This window comes from Eptatretus burgeri, chromosome 15, assembly GCF_056783735.1.
Source record: "Eptatretus burgeri isolate ZD-2024b chromosome 15, Ebu_testis_v1, whole genome shotgun sequence".
Classification (NCBI taxonomy): Eukaryota; Metazoa; Chordata; class Myxini; order Myxiniformes; family Myxinidae; genus Eptatretus; species Eptatretus burgeri.
In genome coordinates, this window is record NC_140975.1 from 53,638,612 (window position 1) to 53,653,958 (window position 15,347).

General features: G+C 41.2%; 1 protein-coding gene across 8 annotated transcripts in view; it reads left to right on the forward strand.

Annotated features, from left to right (window-relative positions):
• Nucleotides 1-15,347, forward strand: part of LOC147012182 (ras guanyl-releasing protein 3-like) — a 213,724-nt gene that overhangs the window by 98,310 nt on the left and 100,067 nt on the right. Inside the window, exon 1 of one of the 8 annotated variants that reach the window (XM_085855976.1) lies at nucleotides 8,367-8,882. The exons of 5 other annotated variants lie outside the window; for them this stretch is intronic. In XM_085855976.1, coding sequence (XP_085712102.1) covers nucleotides 8,854-8,882 — 29 coding nt within the window. In that variant the 5' untranslated portion in view covers nucleotides 8,367-8,853. Of the gene's footprint in view, nucleotides 1-8,366; nucleotides 8,883-15,347 lie in introns of those variants that run through there. 2 more of the 8 variants (XM_085855972.1, XM_085855971.1) reach the window with 2 other exon arrangements.

The window sequence follows — 15,347 nt, forward strand, 5'->3', positions numbered from 1 at the left end:
AGCCTTGGCTGACCGAATAGGCCCACGAGACTGATGCAGGTTACCTGCCTCCCCCCCCCTCGGTGGTCGGCCAGTCATGACGCCCCGTCCCCATGGCAGCTAGCGTTGCCACGCCTGATTCCGGGCCTCCCGTGTGGCCGGCAAGCTCTCTCTGGCGCTCCTCGCCCAGACGTGCAGGTTCGCACCACACAGCCGGCAGAGCTGTGCCTTCCGTCCGCGTCTCTGATGCGTGGCCCGGACTCGTCACTGGCCAGCGCCTCCAACAACAGGTCGCTCCACAAGACAAGGGAGATGGGAAGAAATCATGCACCACAGGGAGAACGCTGGAGCATGAACCAAGAAGAAGAGAGAAGCTCCAAGAGGTGGACCAGCGCCAACGAGACCAAGAACGAGAGGGAGGGAGAGATAGAGGGAGAGATAGATAGAGAGAGAGATAGATAGATAGATAGATAGAGAGAGAGAGAGAGAGAGAGAGAGAGAGAGAGAGAGAGAGAGAGAGAGAGAGAGAGAGAGAGAGTGAGAGAGAGAGAGAGAGAGAGAGAGAGAGAGAGAGAGAGAGAGACAGAGAGAGAGAGAGAGAGAGTGAGAGAGAGAGTGAGAGAGAGAGTGAGAGAGAGAGAGACAGAGAGACTCAGATAGAGAGAGAGAGAGAGAGAGAGAGAGAGAGAGAGAGAGAGAGAGAGAGAGAGAGAGAGAGAGAGAGAGAGAGAGAGAGAGAGAGAGAGAGAGAGAGAGAGAGAGAGAGAGAGAGAGAGAGAGAGAGAGAGAGAGAGAGAGAGAGAGAGAGAGAGAGAGAGAGAGAGAGAGAGAGAGAGAGAGAGAGAGAGAGAGAGAGAGAGAGAGAGAGAGAGAGAGAGAGAGAGAGAGAGAGAGAGAGAGAGCCTCGCGTGCGGTCCGCCTTAAATAGCGCGGGGCTCTGCCCTTCACTCCACCCAGTTTTCGGCTCCACCTTCTTTCGAGAAGCTTCTTCCAAAGAGGGGTTCCTCCCCTTTTTCCGCCCCACGCCGTGAATCCACCAATCGGGAGCGAGCGCCTCGCCGCTTCTCGTGCCAGCCTTGGCGCCGCAGAGGGGTGTGAAAACCCACGCACTAGCGCAGCTTTCCTTGTCTGCGTTTTCACTCCGCATGTTCGGACTCCTTTTTGGCGCGAAAAGGGTCGTAGCGTGCTCTGTCGGTCCAAAATAACGATAGAGAAAGAAAAACACTATCTCAAAGGGTCGCAGCCCAGTGAATACGAAGAAACCCCTCTAAGCAACGGTGGGGAAACCTATCTAACACCAACTTAGTGGCATAAACTAATCTGAGGTCCTTTATGATGTATTGCGAATTTCCACAGCCGTAACACTACCCCCTGTCACCCTCACTGTTATTTCATACCCTCTGTCACCCTCACTGATAGATTATACCCTCTGCCACTCCAACTGTATGTTCATACCCTCTGTCACCCTCACTGTTAGTTCATACCCTCTGTCACCCTCACTGTTAGTTCATACCCTCTGTCACCCTCAGCGTTAGTTCATACCCTCTGTCACTCTAACTGTTAGATCATACCCTCTGTCACCCTCACTGTTAGTTAATATCCTCTGTCACCCTCACTGTTAGTTCATACCCTCTGTCACCCTCAGCGTTAGTTCATACCCTCTGTCACTCTAACTGTTAGATCATACCCTCTGTCACCCTCACTGTTAGTTCATACCCTTTGTCACCCTCACTGTTAGTTAATACACTGCCACTCCAACTGTTAGTTCATACCCTTTGTCAACCTCACTGTTAGTTCATACCCTCTGTCACCCTCACTGCAAGATCATATCCTCTGTCATCCTAACTGTAAGTTCATACCCTCTGTCACTGTGAGTCATACCCTCAGTCACCGTCAGTTTGTTCATACCCTCTGTCACCCTCAGAGTTAGTTCATACCCTTTGTCACCCTCAGAGTTAGTTCATACCCTCTGTCACTCTAACTGTTAGTTCATACCCACTATCACCCTCAGAGTTAGTTCATACCCTCTGTCACTCTAACTGTTAGTTCATACCCACTATCACCCTCAGAGTTAGTTCATACCCTCTGTCACTCGAACTGTTAGTTTTTTATGCTCTGTCACTGTTAGTTCATACTCTCTGTCACCCGAACTGTTAGTTCATACCCTCTGCCACTCTGACTGTTCGTTCATACTCTCTGTCACCCGAACTGTTAGTTCATACCCTCTGCCACTCTGACTGTTCGTTCCTACCTCTGTCACCCTCAGAGTTAGTTCATACCCTCTGTCACTCTAACTGTTAGTTTTTATGCTCTGTCACTGTTAGTTCATACTCTCTGTCACCTTGCTCTTATCATGAGCCTCAATCCTGATAAGAAACAGAAAATTATATTTATGCTGTATTTGTTTTCTAAATCTGGTGGCTGCTGTCAAACTCTTGATAACACTACCCAGCACACTTTTGTCAAAGATCTGCTGTTCTAACCTTGCAATACAAGTGCCCGTCTGTATTTTATCTCTGTCTATGTCTTTCAACTAATTTGCTTTGCTTTATGACGCTTAAGGCTGAAAAAGCTTCCTGACACTCCTGGTTGTTGATTTAAGCTTCTTGCAATTTGGTGTCACAACATTGAGAGTGGAAAATAGATGTAATGAATTTCATCTCCGAAAAGGGAACATCTCACCAAGAAAACCTGACTAACTAATTAGGTGAAACTTTCTGGGTGCTTATATTCCCCCGAGCAGAGTCACGTGTGTTGCATCTGTGGTGAGACAGAATGCAATTCAACAATTCTTAGAAATCCAAACTACCTATCCCTGCCACAGCATACTGGTAATTTGCACAACAAACGAAGAAAACATGGCTGATGACGTGCTGAAAAATGGCTTCCCAACAGGAAGCGGTTGCATTATCTGTCTGACAAAATAAGTGCTTTTCCTATATTACTGCAGGATAGACACTCGTTATGCTGATATATTCCATGCTCAAGTTTAACCAACACATATATATATATATATATATATATCCTTTTTTTGTGTGATCGATGTTTGTGAATTAGATTTGTAGGTAATTTTTAACCTTCAAAAAAAATCAATCAACGAAGGCTGATGAATGGAAGAACTTGGACATCACACGTAGGACAAGGACATTCAACAACTCCATTTTACTCTTGCAATAATTACAAGAATAGATCAAAATTACAGAATTAATAAAATAGAAGATATTATACATATATAAGCAAAACAAGGTGAGGAATTGATTTTGTCTTTTTGAACAACTGAAAGCCAATAAGAGTATGTTTACCGCTGTGTGAAGCAAAGTTCCTTTCATAAATAAAATCCACATCAGAGTTTTCAATCTGTCAATCCATCAAATCTATGAAAAGAGTTTTATATTTATGAAGGAACAGTGAACAGCTATTCAAATTATATTGACTTATGGTGGTTGCATTGAACGACTTAAAAGGGCATAGTTCTCCAAACTTTCTTATCATGATAAAAACAGCCGATATCATTCACAAAAGCCGACACGGTACGTGCCTCCAGATGCCTTCCTCACATCTGACTTTTTATTTTTTACACCTGATGAAGACAGCTGGAGGCATCTGTTGTGTTTGCTGCCGAAACATTGTGTGTTTTTTTATCACAATTACATGTTTTTGGAGAACTACAGTATGTGGCTTCAGCCTCTAAGTCCTTGAAGGCACCAATTGTTCCCATCCTTTTGCGGGGTCGGTCAGAGAACGTTTTTGGCTGAAAGGTTTCAAAACCCGGATGGCCAAGCCTGACGTTCGACTGAAGGCAATTTTGCGATATATATATATATATATATATATATATATATATATATATATATATATATATATATATATATATATATATATATATATATATATATATATATATATATATATATATATATATATATAAGCCTGGTGTTGGCGCAGTGGTTAGGGCAGCGGCTTGGGATCCAAAAGGTCCTGAGTTCAAGCCCCGTTGGGCCACTGAATTAATACACCAGGGGGTTGACTCAGCCTGTCATCCTTCCGAGGTCGGCGAAATGAGTACCAGTATACTGGGCCGGTGTATACCCCGGTTAAAATAGGTATACCATATCCCTGTGTCGTAAGAGGCGACCAGGGTTGCGTCAGGAAGGGCATCCGGCGTAAAACATGTGCCAAATCACTATGTGGATCATACGGGTGATCCGCTGTGGCGACCCCGAATGGGAGCAGCCAAAAGAAGAAGAAGATATATATATATATATATATATATATATACATATATATATATATATACATATATACATACTGAAACGCAAAAGAAACTTACCACCTTTTAAACCTTCAAATATCAACAAAACACTGCGTGTAGTAAATGTGTGAACTTATTTGTGGACAATAGTGTCCTCACTGTCAGACAAAACGGTCACGGATGGTCACTTGAACCTTCAATGGTCACTTCATAGCACAGCTGTTGAACAGCCATTTTGACTGTCAGTGATTAGCCAAGGGGTACGAGATGATTTTAATGAGCTGCACGTGATGTCTTGATATTGGCTTTAAAAAGGCCAGTGCAAAATGGGCATTTCAATCAACATGCCACGATTGTCAAGGGATCAACGACAGTGTGCCTTGGGCATACTGCAAGGCGGATTGAGCTACCGTGAGGTGGCACGTTACCTTGGCTGTTCACACCAGACGATATCAGCCCTGGTTGAAAGAGACACACTCCACAACTCTGCAGATGACAGACCTCGATCAGGGAGGCCAAGAGTCACCACTGCAAGGCAGGACAGGCAGATGGTCCGAAGTCAGATGGCTTCAGACATTGAGGACTGAGTGGGACAGAATCCAGCAGCAATCCATTCAAAGACTGGTAGGCAGTATGCGCCGACGATGCACTGCCTGTATCAAAAACAATGGTGGCCACACTCGCTATTGAAAGGGGACTGACATTGCACCCTGTGCTGTTCTGTACTGTAGAACAAATAATGAGATGGTGTATCTTGGTCAAAAACTTGACATGTCATCAACAAAATGCCAATGTTTCAATTAGCAATTGTGGGTTTGTTTTATTAACCTCCGCCATCGAAGATCGGAGGTTACTGTTTTCACCCTTTTCTGTTTGTTTGTTTGTTTGTTTGTGAACAGTAATACGGAAAAACTCCTCGACGGATTTTGACGAAACTTGGTGGGGGGGGGGGGTTAGGTATGGTCCAACAATCATGCCATTAGATTTTGGACTTGGTCCCCCCCCCCCCCAAAAAAGAAATTGTTAGAGAAAAATATATATTTTTTGCATTTCTGCATGTTTTAAGTGATTTCCAACCCACCCAAAAAAATATTTAGAGAAAATTTTTTTTTGCATTTCTACCTGTTTTAAGTGATTTCCAACCCCCACCCCCCAAAAAAAATAAACAATGGAGAAAAGAACTATAACTCTGTCAGCACTGTTGACATCATATTTAATGAATAAGATATAAGGTTCACTTGAGTGACCCAGCAGTATTGGCGGCGGAGGTTTTGCACTCTCCCGAGTGCTCCCCCTCTAGTTTTGAACTGTAACAATTTTATTACATTTCAAACAAGTGGTTGCGTTTCGGTATATGTGTGTATATATATATATATATATATATATATATATATATATATATATATATATATATATATATATATATATATATATATATATATATATATATATATATATATATATATATATATATATATATATATATATATATATATATATACTAGCGTATACCCGTGCTCCGCACGGAGTTGAATGGGTAGCAAAAGGTGGATGAGGCATAATAGTTGATGTTATGGGGAGCTGGGGAGGGTGTCATTAGGGATGTGATGCACTATGGTTACCTGTCCTTAGTTTTCTGAAGGACCTCCCTGTAGATGACATTTTGGGTGAGTGTCTTGTTGCTGAATCATCCTTGTGAGGAATGGTGAGATGAGAATTCATTCACTTCTGAACATCCTAGGTGAAAAAGGACTGCATTTTCGAACTCAGTGGGGTCGATTTACTCTAAGAAATGTTTAGACGAACAACAAATTAATTATAGATTTGAAAATATCGAAATAAGTAGGATTAGTTACTCAACTCCAGTAATGATAAATCTTGTTTTAGGTCATATTTTCGAAATGAAAGTGAATTCAATGTCGGTGCAGTCATTTCTCAGAGTAAATCGACCCCATAGAGTTCGAAAATGCAGTCCATTTCCACCTCGGACATCCAGAAGTACTCGTAATCGTGCCTAACCATACCCCAATTTATTCGTCATGAAACTAAAAGTCGTCATATGGAGCGACCTCTAAATCACCTCCGATAAAGCTAAAAAAATATTTGCACGTTATTGGATTATATTAGAATAATGTTAAGCTTGTGGAGCAACATTCTATTTTTTTCGACTTTTTTGGACCACCCTAATATATATATATATATATATATATATATATATATATATATATATATATATATATATATATATATATATATATATATATATATATATATATATGCATGTGCATGTATCTTTTTTTGTATACATATATTTATAGATATGTGTATGTGTGTGTGTGTATATATGTATATATATATATATATATATATATATATATATATATATATATATATATATATATATATATATATATATATATATATATATATATATATATATATATATATATATATATTACATACACATATATCTCCTTCTTCTTTCGGCTAGCTCCCGTTAGGGGACGCCACAGCGGATCAACCGTCTCCATTTCGCTCTATCCTCCACATCTTTCATTGACACTCCAACCACCCGCATGTCCGCCCTCACCATATCCATGAACCTCTTCTTTGGCCTTCCTCTTCTCCTCCTGCCTGGCGGCTCCATCTTCAACATCCTTCTCCCGATATACTCTGCTTCCCTCCTGTGCACATGTCCAAACCATCCCAATCTCGCCTCTCTCGCTTTGTCTCCAAACCGTCCTACCTGCGCTGTCCCTCTAATATACTCATTCCTTATCCTATCCATCCTCGTCACTCCCAACGAGAACCTCAGCATCTTTAACTCTGCCACCTCCAGCTCCGCTTCCTGTCTTTTTGTTAGTGCCACCGCCTCCAAACCATACAACATAGCTGGTCTCACTACCGTCTTATATACTTTCCCCTTCACTCTTGCAGCTACCCTTCTGTCACAAATCACTCCTGCAACTCTTCTCTAACCACTCCATCCTGCCTGCACTCTCTTTTTCACTTCTACATACATATATATGTATATATTTTGGATATGTATATATATTTATATAATATATATGCATGTGCATGTATCTTTTTTTTGTATACATATATTTATAGATATGTGTATGTGTTTATGTATATATACAGTAGATATATGCATGGCAATATATTGTGGAATCAGTGTGGTAAAAGTTTGGTCTATCGTTCCTCCACCCCCTAAGGTGGATGGAGGTTATATTTTCACATGTCTGTTTCTTTGTTTGTTTGTAAGCAAAATATCTCAAAAAGTTGTGAACGGATTCGGACAAAATTTGGTGGTTCGCTTGCGTATGTGTCACGGACGAAATGGTTAGATTTTGGTGAAGATCCAAATTCGGATCTGAATCTGTTTCTTCACCATTGAGTGATCGGAAAAAAATGACATATAGCAGCATGTCTGAAAAAGTTACGGATGTATTTGGAGGAAACTTGGTGGATGAGTTGGTAAGGTGACAAGAACAAGCCGATTAAATTTTATTTCAGGTCTGAATCAAGATTTGGCCTATCAGTGGGATACAAAACTTAACCTAATCAGTCTGGTGGAGGTACGCGCTCTACCGAGTTCCGTTGTTGTCGGACATGTCTCTATGACTAAAGTATTTTGAAATCATCTTGTCTCCAGTAATACACATACAACTGAGCAATTATTGGCCTTTGATGGTGATATGATTTGTGGGATTATCAAAATGGTTGAATGAAAAATTTTGCATTCAATTTGTAAAATAAAATACAATAAATTGTGCAATCACAACGTTGTCCAGGGATAACTTAAATTAAAATATTATGAACCATTCGTCTTGTCTAAGACACTTTAGAGTTGATTCCATTAACCCTATGATTAACCCCCATGAATGTGAGGGTTATCTTTAATCCCATAGTATAGTATTTTAGGTGTAATGAAAATATTGAATGTTGAAACGTCATTTCAGTTCGAGATTATCACTGGATATGGTTTATGTTTGTTTTTTTTGTTCTTGTTTTGTTTTGTGGAGATTCAGTTTTATTTTTCACAGAATTTCATCACTCAGGGCAAAATGATCGATGGTCTGGACAATAATTGCCACGGCAATCATGGGTTCACACAACAACCCGAACAGGAGCCCCGCCTCCTCTGACACCACACACACACACACACACACACACACACACATCACTCCCGAGTGCTAAACAACCAAGAACTTAGACGTCTCGGTCAGCATTCATTATTCCGCTTTTCAGCACTAACCCGTTGGTCGGGTTGACAAGTCTGTTTCAGAGAAGCATTACCAACTTACTTATTTTGAGCACAGGACGAGAGATTAAGCCTTCACTGGGAATTTGTTTTTCCTGCCTCTGGATAAATGCTTGACTGCAACTTTGAAACTGATGCTGGGTTTACTGGGCATGTTCATTCGAACTCTGCTGCCAAGTTGGAAAGGAAGCACAGCGACGAAATGAAGGAAGATTCCCTCGATAGACGAGACCACGCAATTTGATTAGAGATCAACGTTGCTTCAACACACTCCGGCTCTCTTCGATCCAAGCGCCCAGGATCCACCATAGATCTCTTGCTCATTTGTCCTCAGTTGCTCAAACAGAGGGTCTTCATAATGGCTGAAACCTCAGCATGTTTGACAAGGTAATACTTCAATTTTCTTCTTGTTTTTCCATTTCTTGACAACGCTGCAGGTAACTTTGAGGCGGCTGTTTACACCAACTGCTTCCTTTTAATTTCTGAACATGTCAATTATGAGTTTTTCTTGCTTTATGGGTATGTATGTCAGGAGAGCTCAGAATTAGTACGCACGCTCGTCTAATGAATTGACTTGTTTTGGATGTCATGCATTGCTGAGAGAATAGGATCGGACTACTAGTTGCCATTATAGTGCTTCACAGGTAGGGCTTTTGTTTTTATCGAGTGTACTCTTATTCAAAGTGAGGAAGTGGGGGTACTAAGTCTGCTGTCTCATCTGTCAGTACTTTGTTTGTGGAAGTTTAAAAAAAAAGCCCATGGTGCTATTGTGTGCCAAAATCTTTGACAAAATTCCAAATCCTGCACTTAATGCAAGTGGAAAGGCAAGGGAATAACCACTTGGCACTTTCCTTGCCATCAGCCTACTTCAAAAACATCTAATCTCTATTCCAGGAGAATGGTATATCATATCGGAGGGTCTCCAATGAATCGGACTGCACTGTAAATTGAGTACACTGAGCTAGATGCTTTGACCATCGGTGGATCGGTGTTCCCGAGGGAGCTCTGGGTCGATTGATTTCATTTCCAAATGGTTAATATATTTGGTTGAGAATTTGCAACTCAAAAGCTAAATTAATTCACGAGAAAGGTTAAGTTGCCAGCTTGCGTCACTGTTGCTGTACAAACATACAAACATAAAGGGGTATGCATTTGAACTGAAATTCAACTTCCCATGAGGGGTCTCTTGGCTGTAAAGCAAAGCACTTTACTCTACTCGTCACAAAAAGCAATTTGAATAAATGATACTCGTGCAAAATATGAATAAAATGTGTGTGCATGTGCATGTTCGTCACCAAATTTTGCATACGTGCTGGGGGTATCCAGGGTCAACTCATGAGCACAAACATGCCCTCCACCCCCTCTCCCCTCCATACACACACACACACACACACACACACACACACACACACACACACACACACACGGCAATTCTCTATATGTATGTGTGATTGTACATCCCAAAAATGAAGAAACTGACCTCAAGCAAGGAAATGAGGCCATTTGGCCCCTCATTGCCATGGTGCACTCTCGGGTTAATTTTTGCTGCAGCTTTAAACATCAATCTTCTTTATTTATGGTTTACAAAAGTCTAAGTAACCCGGTCTTGATCAGGTGATCCAGCTTGTTCTATGTAAAGCTTAATAATTTTGATCTTTGGACTTTATGCAGGCCAAGCCCTGATTATGAACGTTCCTTCTGCATCTCTTTTATCACTAACATAATTTTTCAGTACATGTGCTTTATGATTGGGTTCATTGTTTTGCTGGAAGATGAATCCTTGAGCAATGGGTTTTGCACCAGAGGAAAAACAAGAATTATCAGAATTTTCCGGTATTTTCCATCAATAAGGGTGATGCAGATTTTATGTTGAATGACTGGCGCTGTTGAATGAGATGTGGCTCCAAGTTTGTTGTTCTGACCCTCCACCAAACTTCGTTATAAATGTTGTACATTGATAATGACAAACTTCTCCTCGCAACAAACTCTCGGCAGTGTTGCGAAACAATTCAAACATCGTTTCATCTATAAAGAGTGGACGTCACTAGCTTTGCTCAACTCACCATTTGTGATCTGGCACCAATTTCAAACAGCGTTTAATTACCCATTCTCTGTAATATGGAACTTTTAAAATCTTACAATCAATCCACCCCAGAATGCTTTGCATGCATCCACAGAAATCCCGACTAGCAACAGTGGCCATCGGGGTAAAGTCAAATATATTGTGCTTGCGAGATAAGGATTGATAGCTAAAATGGCTCACAAAGCTTGTAAAAGAAGCTGAAAACACCTGGAAAAGTACCTGAGAGAAAGGGGTGTGCCTCTGCACAACGAAAGAGTTTAAGAAGTTTCTGAGCTCGCCGACAGTGCTGAAATTTTGCAGCTGCCCGTATTGCAGATTTCCGACCATGTGGACCGGTGCAATGCCCGAAGAACTGTGGAAGGGCGTGTGCTACCCAAATCCTGGACGATCACTCCCATGATGTGGACTTTGAACCTTGCGGTTGAATGTTTACTGTGAACATGGCACGCTTGGTGATTTATTTAATCCATGTCTATAATTGGAAAGACGATGCTGTGCATCATTACCAAAAAAGTAATGGCCACCAACTCTTCGCCAAAGAATATCTTCACGACATGAAAATACACAAAGATTGTGCCAGCTATACTTACGTGTGAGCCAGATGTACCAATCAGACTTCTCTGAAGGAGATACCGTATCTGGTTTGGGGGGGGGGGGTTCTTTACACCGATGGGAAGGTCATGATATTTACCACTAATCCTGTTTGGGGGTGGGGTTGGGGAGAGGTAGTGGGAAATGTGTGGGGTTGTTATAATCAATAAATCTGTAGACTTCTCATGTAGGGATGGCCTGGACACTCCATTGGCTCAATCCAACATAAATCCTTAAAATATCTGCCAAGATAAACCTTATAAACCTTTAAATTACCTACCAGTCATCTGTGGATAATTCCTCATCCAATAACACTCATTAAATGTTGAGACATCATCAATGAATGAAAGAAACAAAAGTGTCCGTTTGTCATTCTTCTTCTTCTTCTTCTTCTTCTTCTTCTTCTTCTTCTTCTTCTTCTTCTTCTTCTTCTTCTTCTTCTTCTTCTTTTCTGACAGACTAACTCAAAATTGGTTTAAGCTACAAACTTTTTTTAAACACTAATCTACTGCATTTTATAGTGGGAAGGTGCATACTGATCGAAATTTTAACGGCTTGAGGGATTCCACGAAAAGTATGCAAAACTGCATTCCTTTGTAAAAGAATCAGAAGGGAACAGAGGGGTGGGCAGGACTATGACGTAGTCCCACCCACCCTCGTTTCCCTTCCTATTACTATGTGTAGTGATACAGTTTTGTTTACCTGTTGTGGAATCCTTTGAAGTTGTGAAAATTTTGAGCCGTCATGGACCTTCCCACAATAAAATGCAGTAGATTCGTGTTTAAACCAAGTCCTGAGCTGTTTAAACCAATGGGATCTGCAAAATGAGACTTGGTTTAACATCACATAAGGAATATAAACATTTTTATTTTAATATAGAACACAAACACACGGAGTTAGTGTCTTTTCTCGGGACAAACATTATTTAAAGAAAGATGTAGGGATGGTTTCACATGATCATTTTCTTGTGACCATCCGCACATTGTTTACATGCTTTTTGGATGAACATTCCCACATCCTTTTACATTAAAAAAAAAAGTTTTTATTACCTGCATATTGTTTGATTCTGGGGCTACACGAGAAAACTACACTCGATCTTTGGAACTTTTACTAAAAGAAGTGTGTGTGTGTGTGTGTGTGTGTGTGTGTGTGTGTGTGTGTGTGTGTGTGTGTGTGTGTGTGTGTGTGTGTGTGTGTGTGTGTGTGTGTGTGTGTGTGTGTGTGCGCACGCTGATTGCTTATATTTTAACAAATTAATAGTCCCAAGTGGGACAGACGCTCGTCGCCCGATGGAGGGCAGTCGTAGTTGGGGTGCATTCGGTGATAAAGTTTATTTTCAGTTTGATGTAATGGAATATGGACCCGTGGAGGCTGAAAGGCCTGATAACACAAATGTATCCGCTTTGTGCAAACTATGTAGAATGAGCGGGTCCTGAATTGATGAAAAACGTTCCATTAATTTTTGTCCAGTGAAAGGACCCGAGACCCTATTAGGTATATTAGACCCCTTCTGATGAAACTACCTCAACCCAGGCTCACTGCTCACCTCCACTTATTTGTTTATCTTTTTTCCCCGCCTGTGGAACAAGCTTCCAGACACTCTTCAATCTCATTCTTCCCTCGAGATCTTCAAGATAGCCGTTCACCATCATCTCAAATCATCCCCCAATACAAAACCATGATCTTTTCTCCACCTGTTAAACCACCCCCCATCCCTCCCAAAATTTTGCTTCTGTATCTATCTTATTGTATCTGTATCTACCTCTTGCGTTATTCCATAACACACATCATTACCTGTTACCTGTTTGTCCGTTTCCATCTATTTTCTCCCTCCACCCTGCTGTTGGTGTTTTCCCCTTCTTCTGCTTGTCCTTTTGTTACATGTTGCATCCTGATCCATTCTGTGTTCTAGCTCTTCCACAAGCCTCGACTATGGAGACAAATTTAAAAAAAAAAACTTTATATTTATGGTGCTATTTACATTTATGCCCTTCAAAACAGTTCCTTTACTGAAACATGGAGTTTTGCCACAATTATTTTAGAGCTCATAGGTAACTTCAACCATCCAATACTTTGGTTTCAAAAGTAAGCCTGGTGTTGGCTTAGTGGTTAGGGTGGTGTCTTAGGATCTTAGGGTCTTGATTTCGAGCCCTGTTGGCCACTGAATTAACACCTGGCTCCTGTCTGAAGTCTTGAGTTCAAGACACAAGACATTTCAAAGCTGAAATGTGTTGCATCTTTTCCCGTTCGTACCGTTGAATTGACATCAGGTGGGTTGACTCAGCTTGTCATTCTTCTGAGGTTGGTGGAATGAGTGCAAGTGTGCTGATTATAGGGGCACTGCACCAGTGACATGGTGGTACCCCAACAAAATAAACATCACCCCCAAGCAAAAATGTCCTTGTTAGAACTATAGTATATGAGAGCATGACTCTCATATACTGTAGTTGGTAACAAGTCCTACTAGAGTAATCTGTAGAGAATTACGACAGGAAAGGAATGTTTTTGCCTGGCCCAGTCGCCAAGCTGCCATATGCACGAAGAAGAAGATTTCTAAAGTTTGCCAAGTTGTATCTGTATTTTCATCTGCGGAACAATTTCTGGAGTTACACAATGATGAACAGCCAAAGTATGACTTCCGAGACACACAATGGAAAACTAATCTTTGTAAGAAGTCGAGTCAGCCTTGCTTTGAAGAAGGGCTCACGTCTGAAACATCACTTCACCTTTCCCAAGGCAGTCAGCATACCCCTCTCAATATTTCAGTGGGAAAATTTGTGATGACTTCTCCTATTTCTCTTGGCATTATCGTTTGCATTTCTGATTGTTTAAATGCCAATGAATCAAAGCTTAAACTGTGAACATGTGTTTGTTCTCTTACACAATTTTATTCACATGTTGAAGAGATGCATTCCCACAGTATTTGCTTTTCATACCATTTTTCCCACATCTTTTCCATAACTATTTCAGATTCTAATATGGTATGAGCAATAAATCAATAAGCACAGCAGAAGAGCACTTCCCTTTGAGCTGTCAGGTGTGGGCTCAATTCTCAGATCAAATATGGTGGTATTACAAAGCTTTTGTCCACAGCCTGATGGAGTACTGCTCTCCCCTCTGGGCTGGTGCTCCTGCCTCCCACCTTTCTTGGCTTCACGCTGTAGAAACCAAGGCATTTCGGATCATTGGCATCTCCCGCAATGAGGCTGAGTCTTTGGGCCTCTCACTCTCTCACCGCCGGTTGGTCGGTGGTCTTTCTGTCTTCTACCGTCTCCTCTCCAGCCTCGCCCCCCCTGCTCTCTCTGTGATTTGTCCCCACCACATTTCCACAGGGCACTCAAGGTCCGCCTTATATATATATGTATTTATATACATATATATGTATATAAATTTATATATATATATATATGTATATAAGGTCCATATATAAAAAAACTCACCTCCTATCTGTATCCTGACTACAATTCACAGAGTGGTGTTAGTGTATGTGTTTGTTTGTTTGTCGCGCTACTCCTCCGACACTTTTTGGCTGATTACATCCAGACTTGCAACAAGATCTCAGCATGACCCCCAATTGATGTATAGGGGTGTTTTTATCTTTGCTGGTGATCTTGGGGTTGGGTAGAGGAGAGGGGTGGAACACAAGTTCTCTATGTAGATGTGTATCGTGTAGCACCGCCTCCAGGTGAGGGAGGGTATTACAAGTCCCCACCATTTACAGCACAGCATTCCTGTCCCCACTGTTTCCAGTGGAATGAGGTATTTTGAATTGTAAGCAGTCGGTATGTTTTTGTTTCATGCACGTAACCTGGGTTATTATTATTTTTTGTGTATACAGAGCTGTCAATTGCCTATACCCTGCCCAAATAAAGGTATGCGTCAGAATAACGTGTTGCATGCTTGGAACAAGATCGCCCGTACAGCGGGTACTGTGCTCGTTAAATTAAATTGGTTAAACATGGACGTTCAAACATTCAAACAAATTAATTACAATCCTTTGAGTTATAGAGCGACCAGGAATATTTCAGAACATCGTGAATGCCCGTGTCAGAGATCTTGTGAAAAGGAAGATTCATTTTTCCGGGCATATTTTGAGAGATTCTGGTGGTAATGCGTGTTTATGGGCAATGCAAGGAAAACTTGACAGCAGAACAATAATAATAATAATTTAGGTTGAA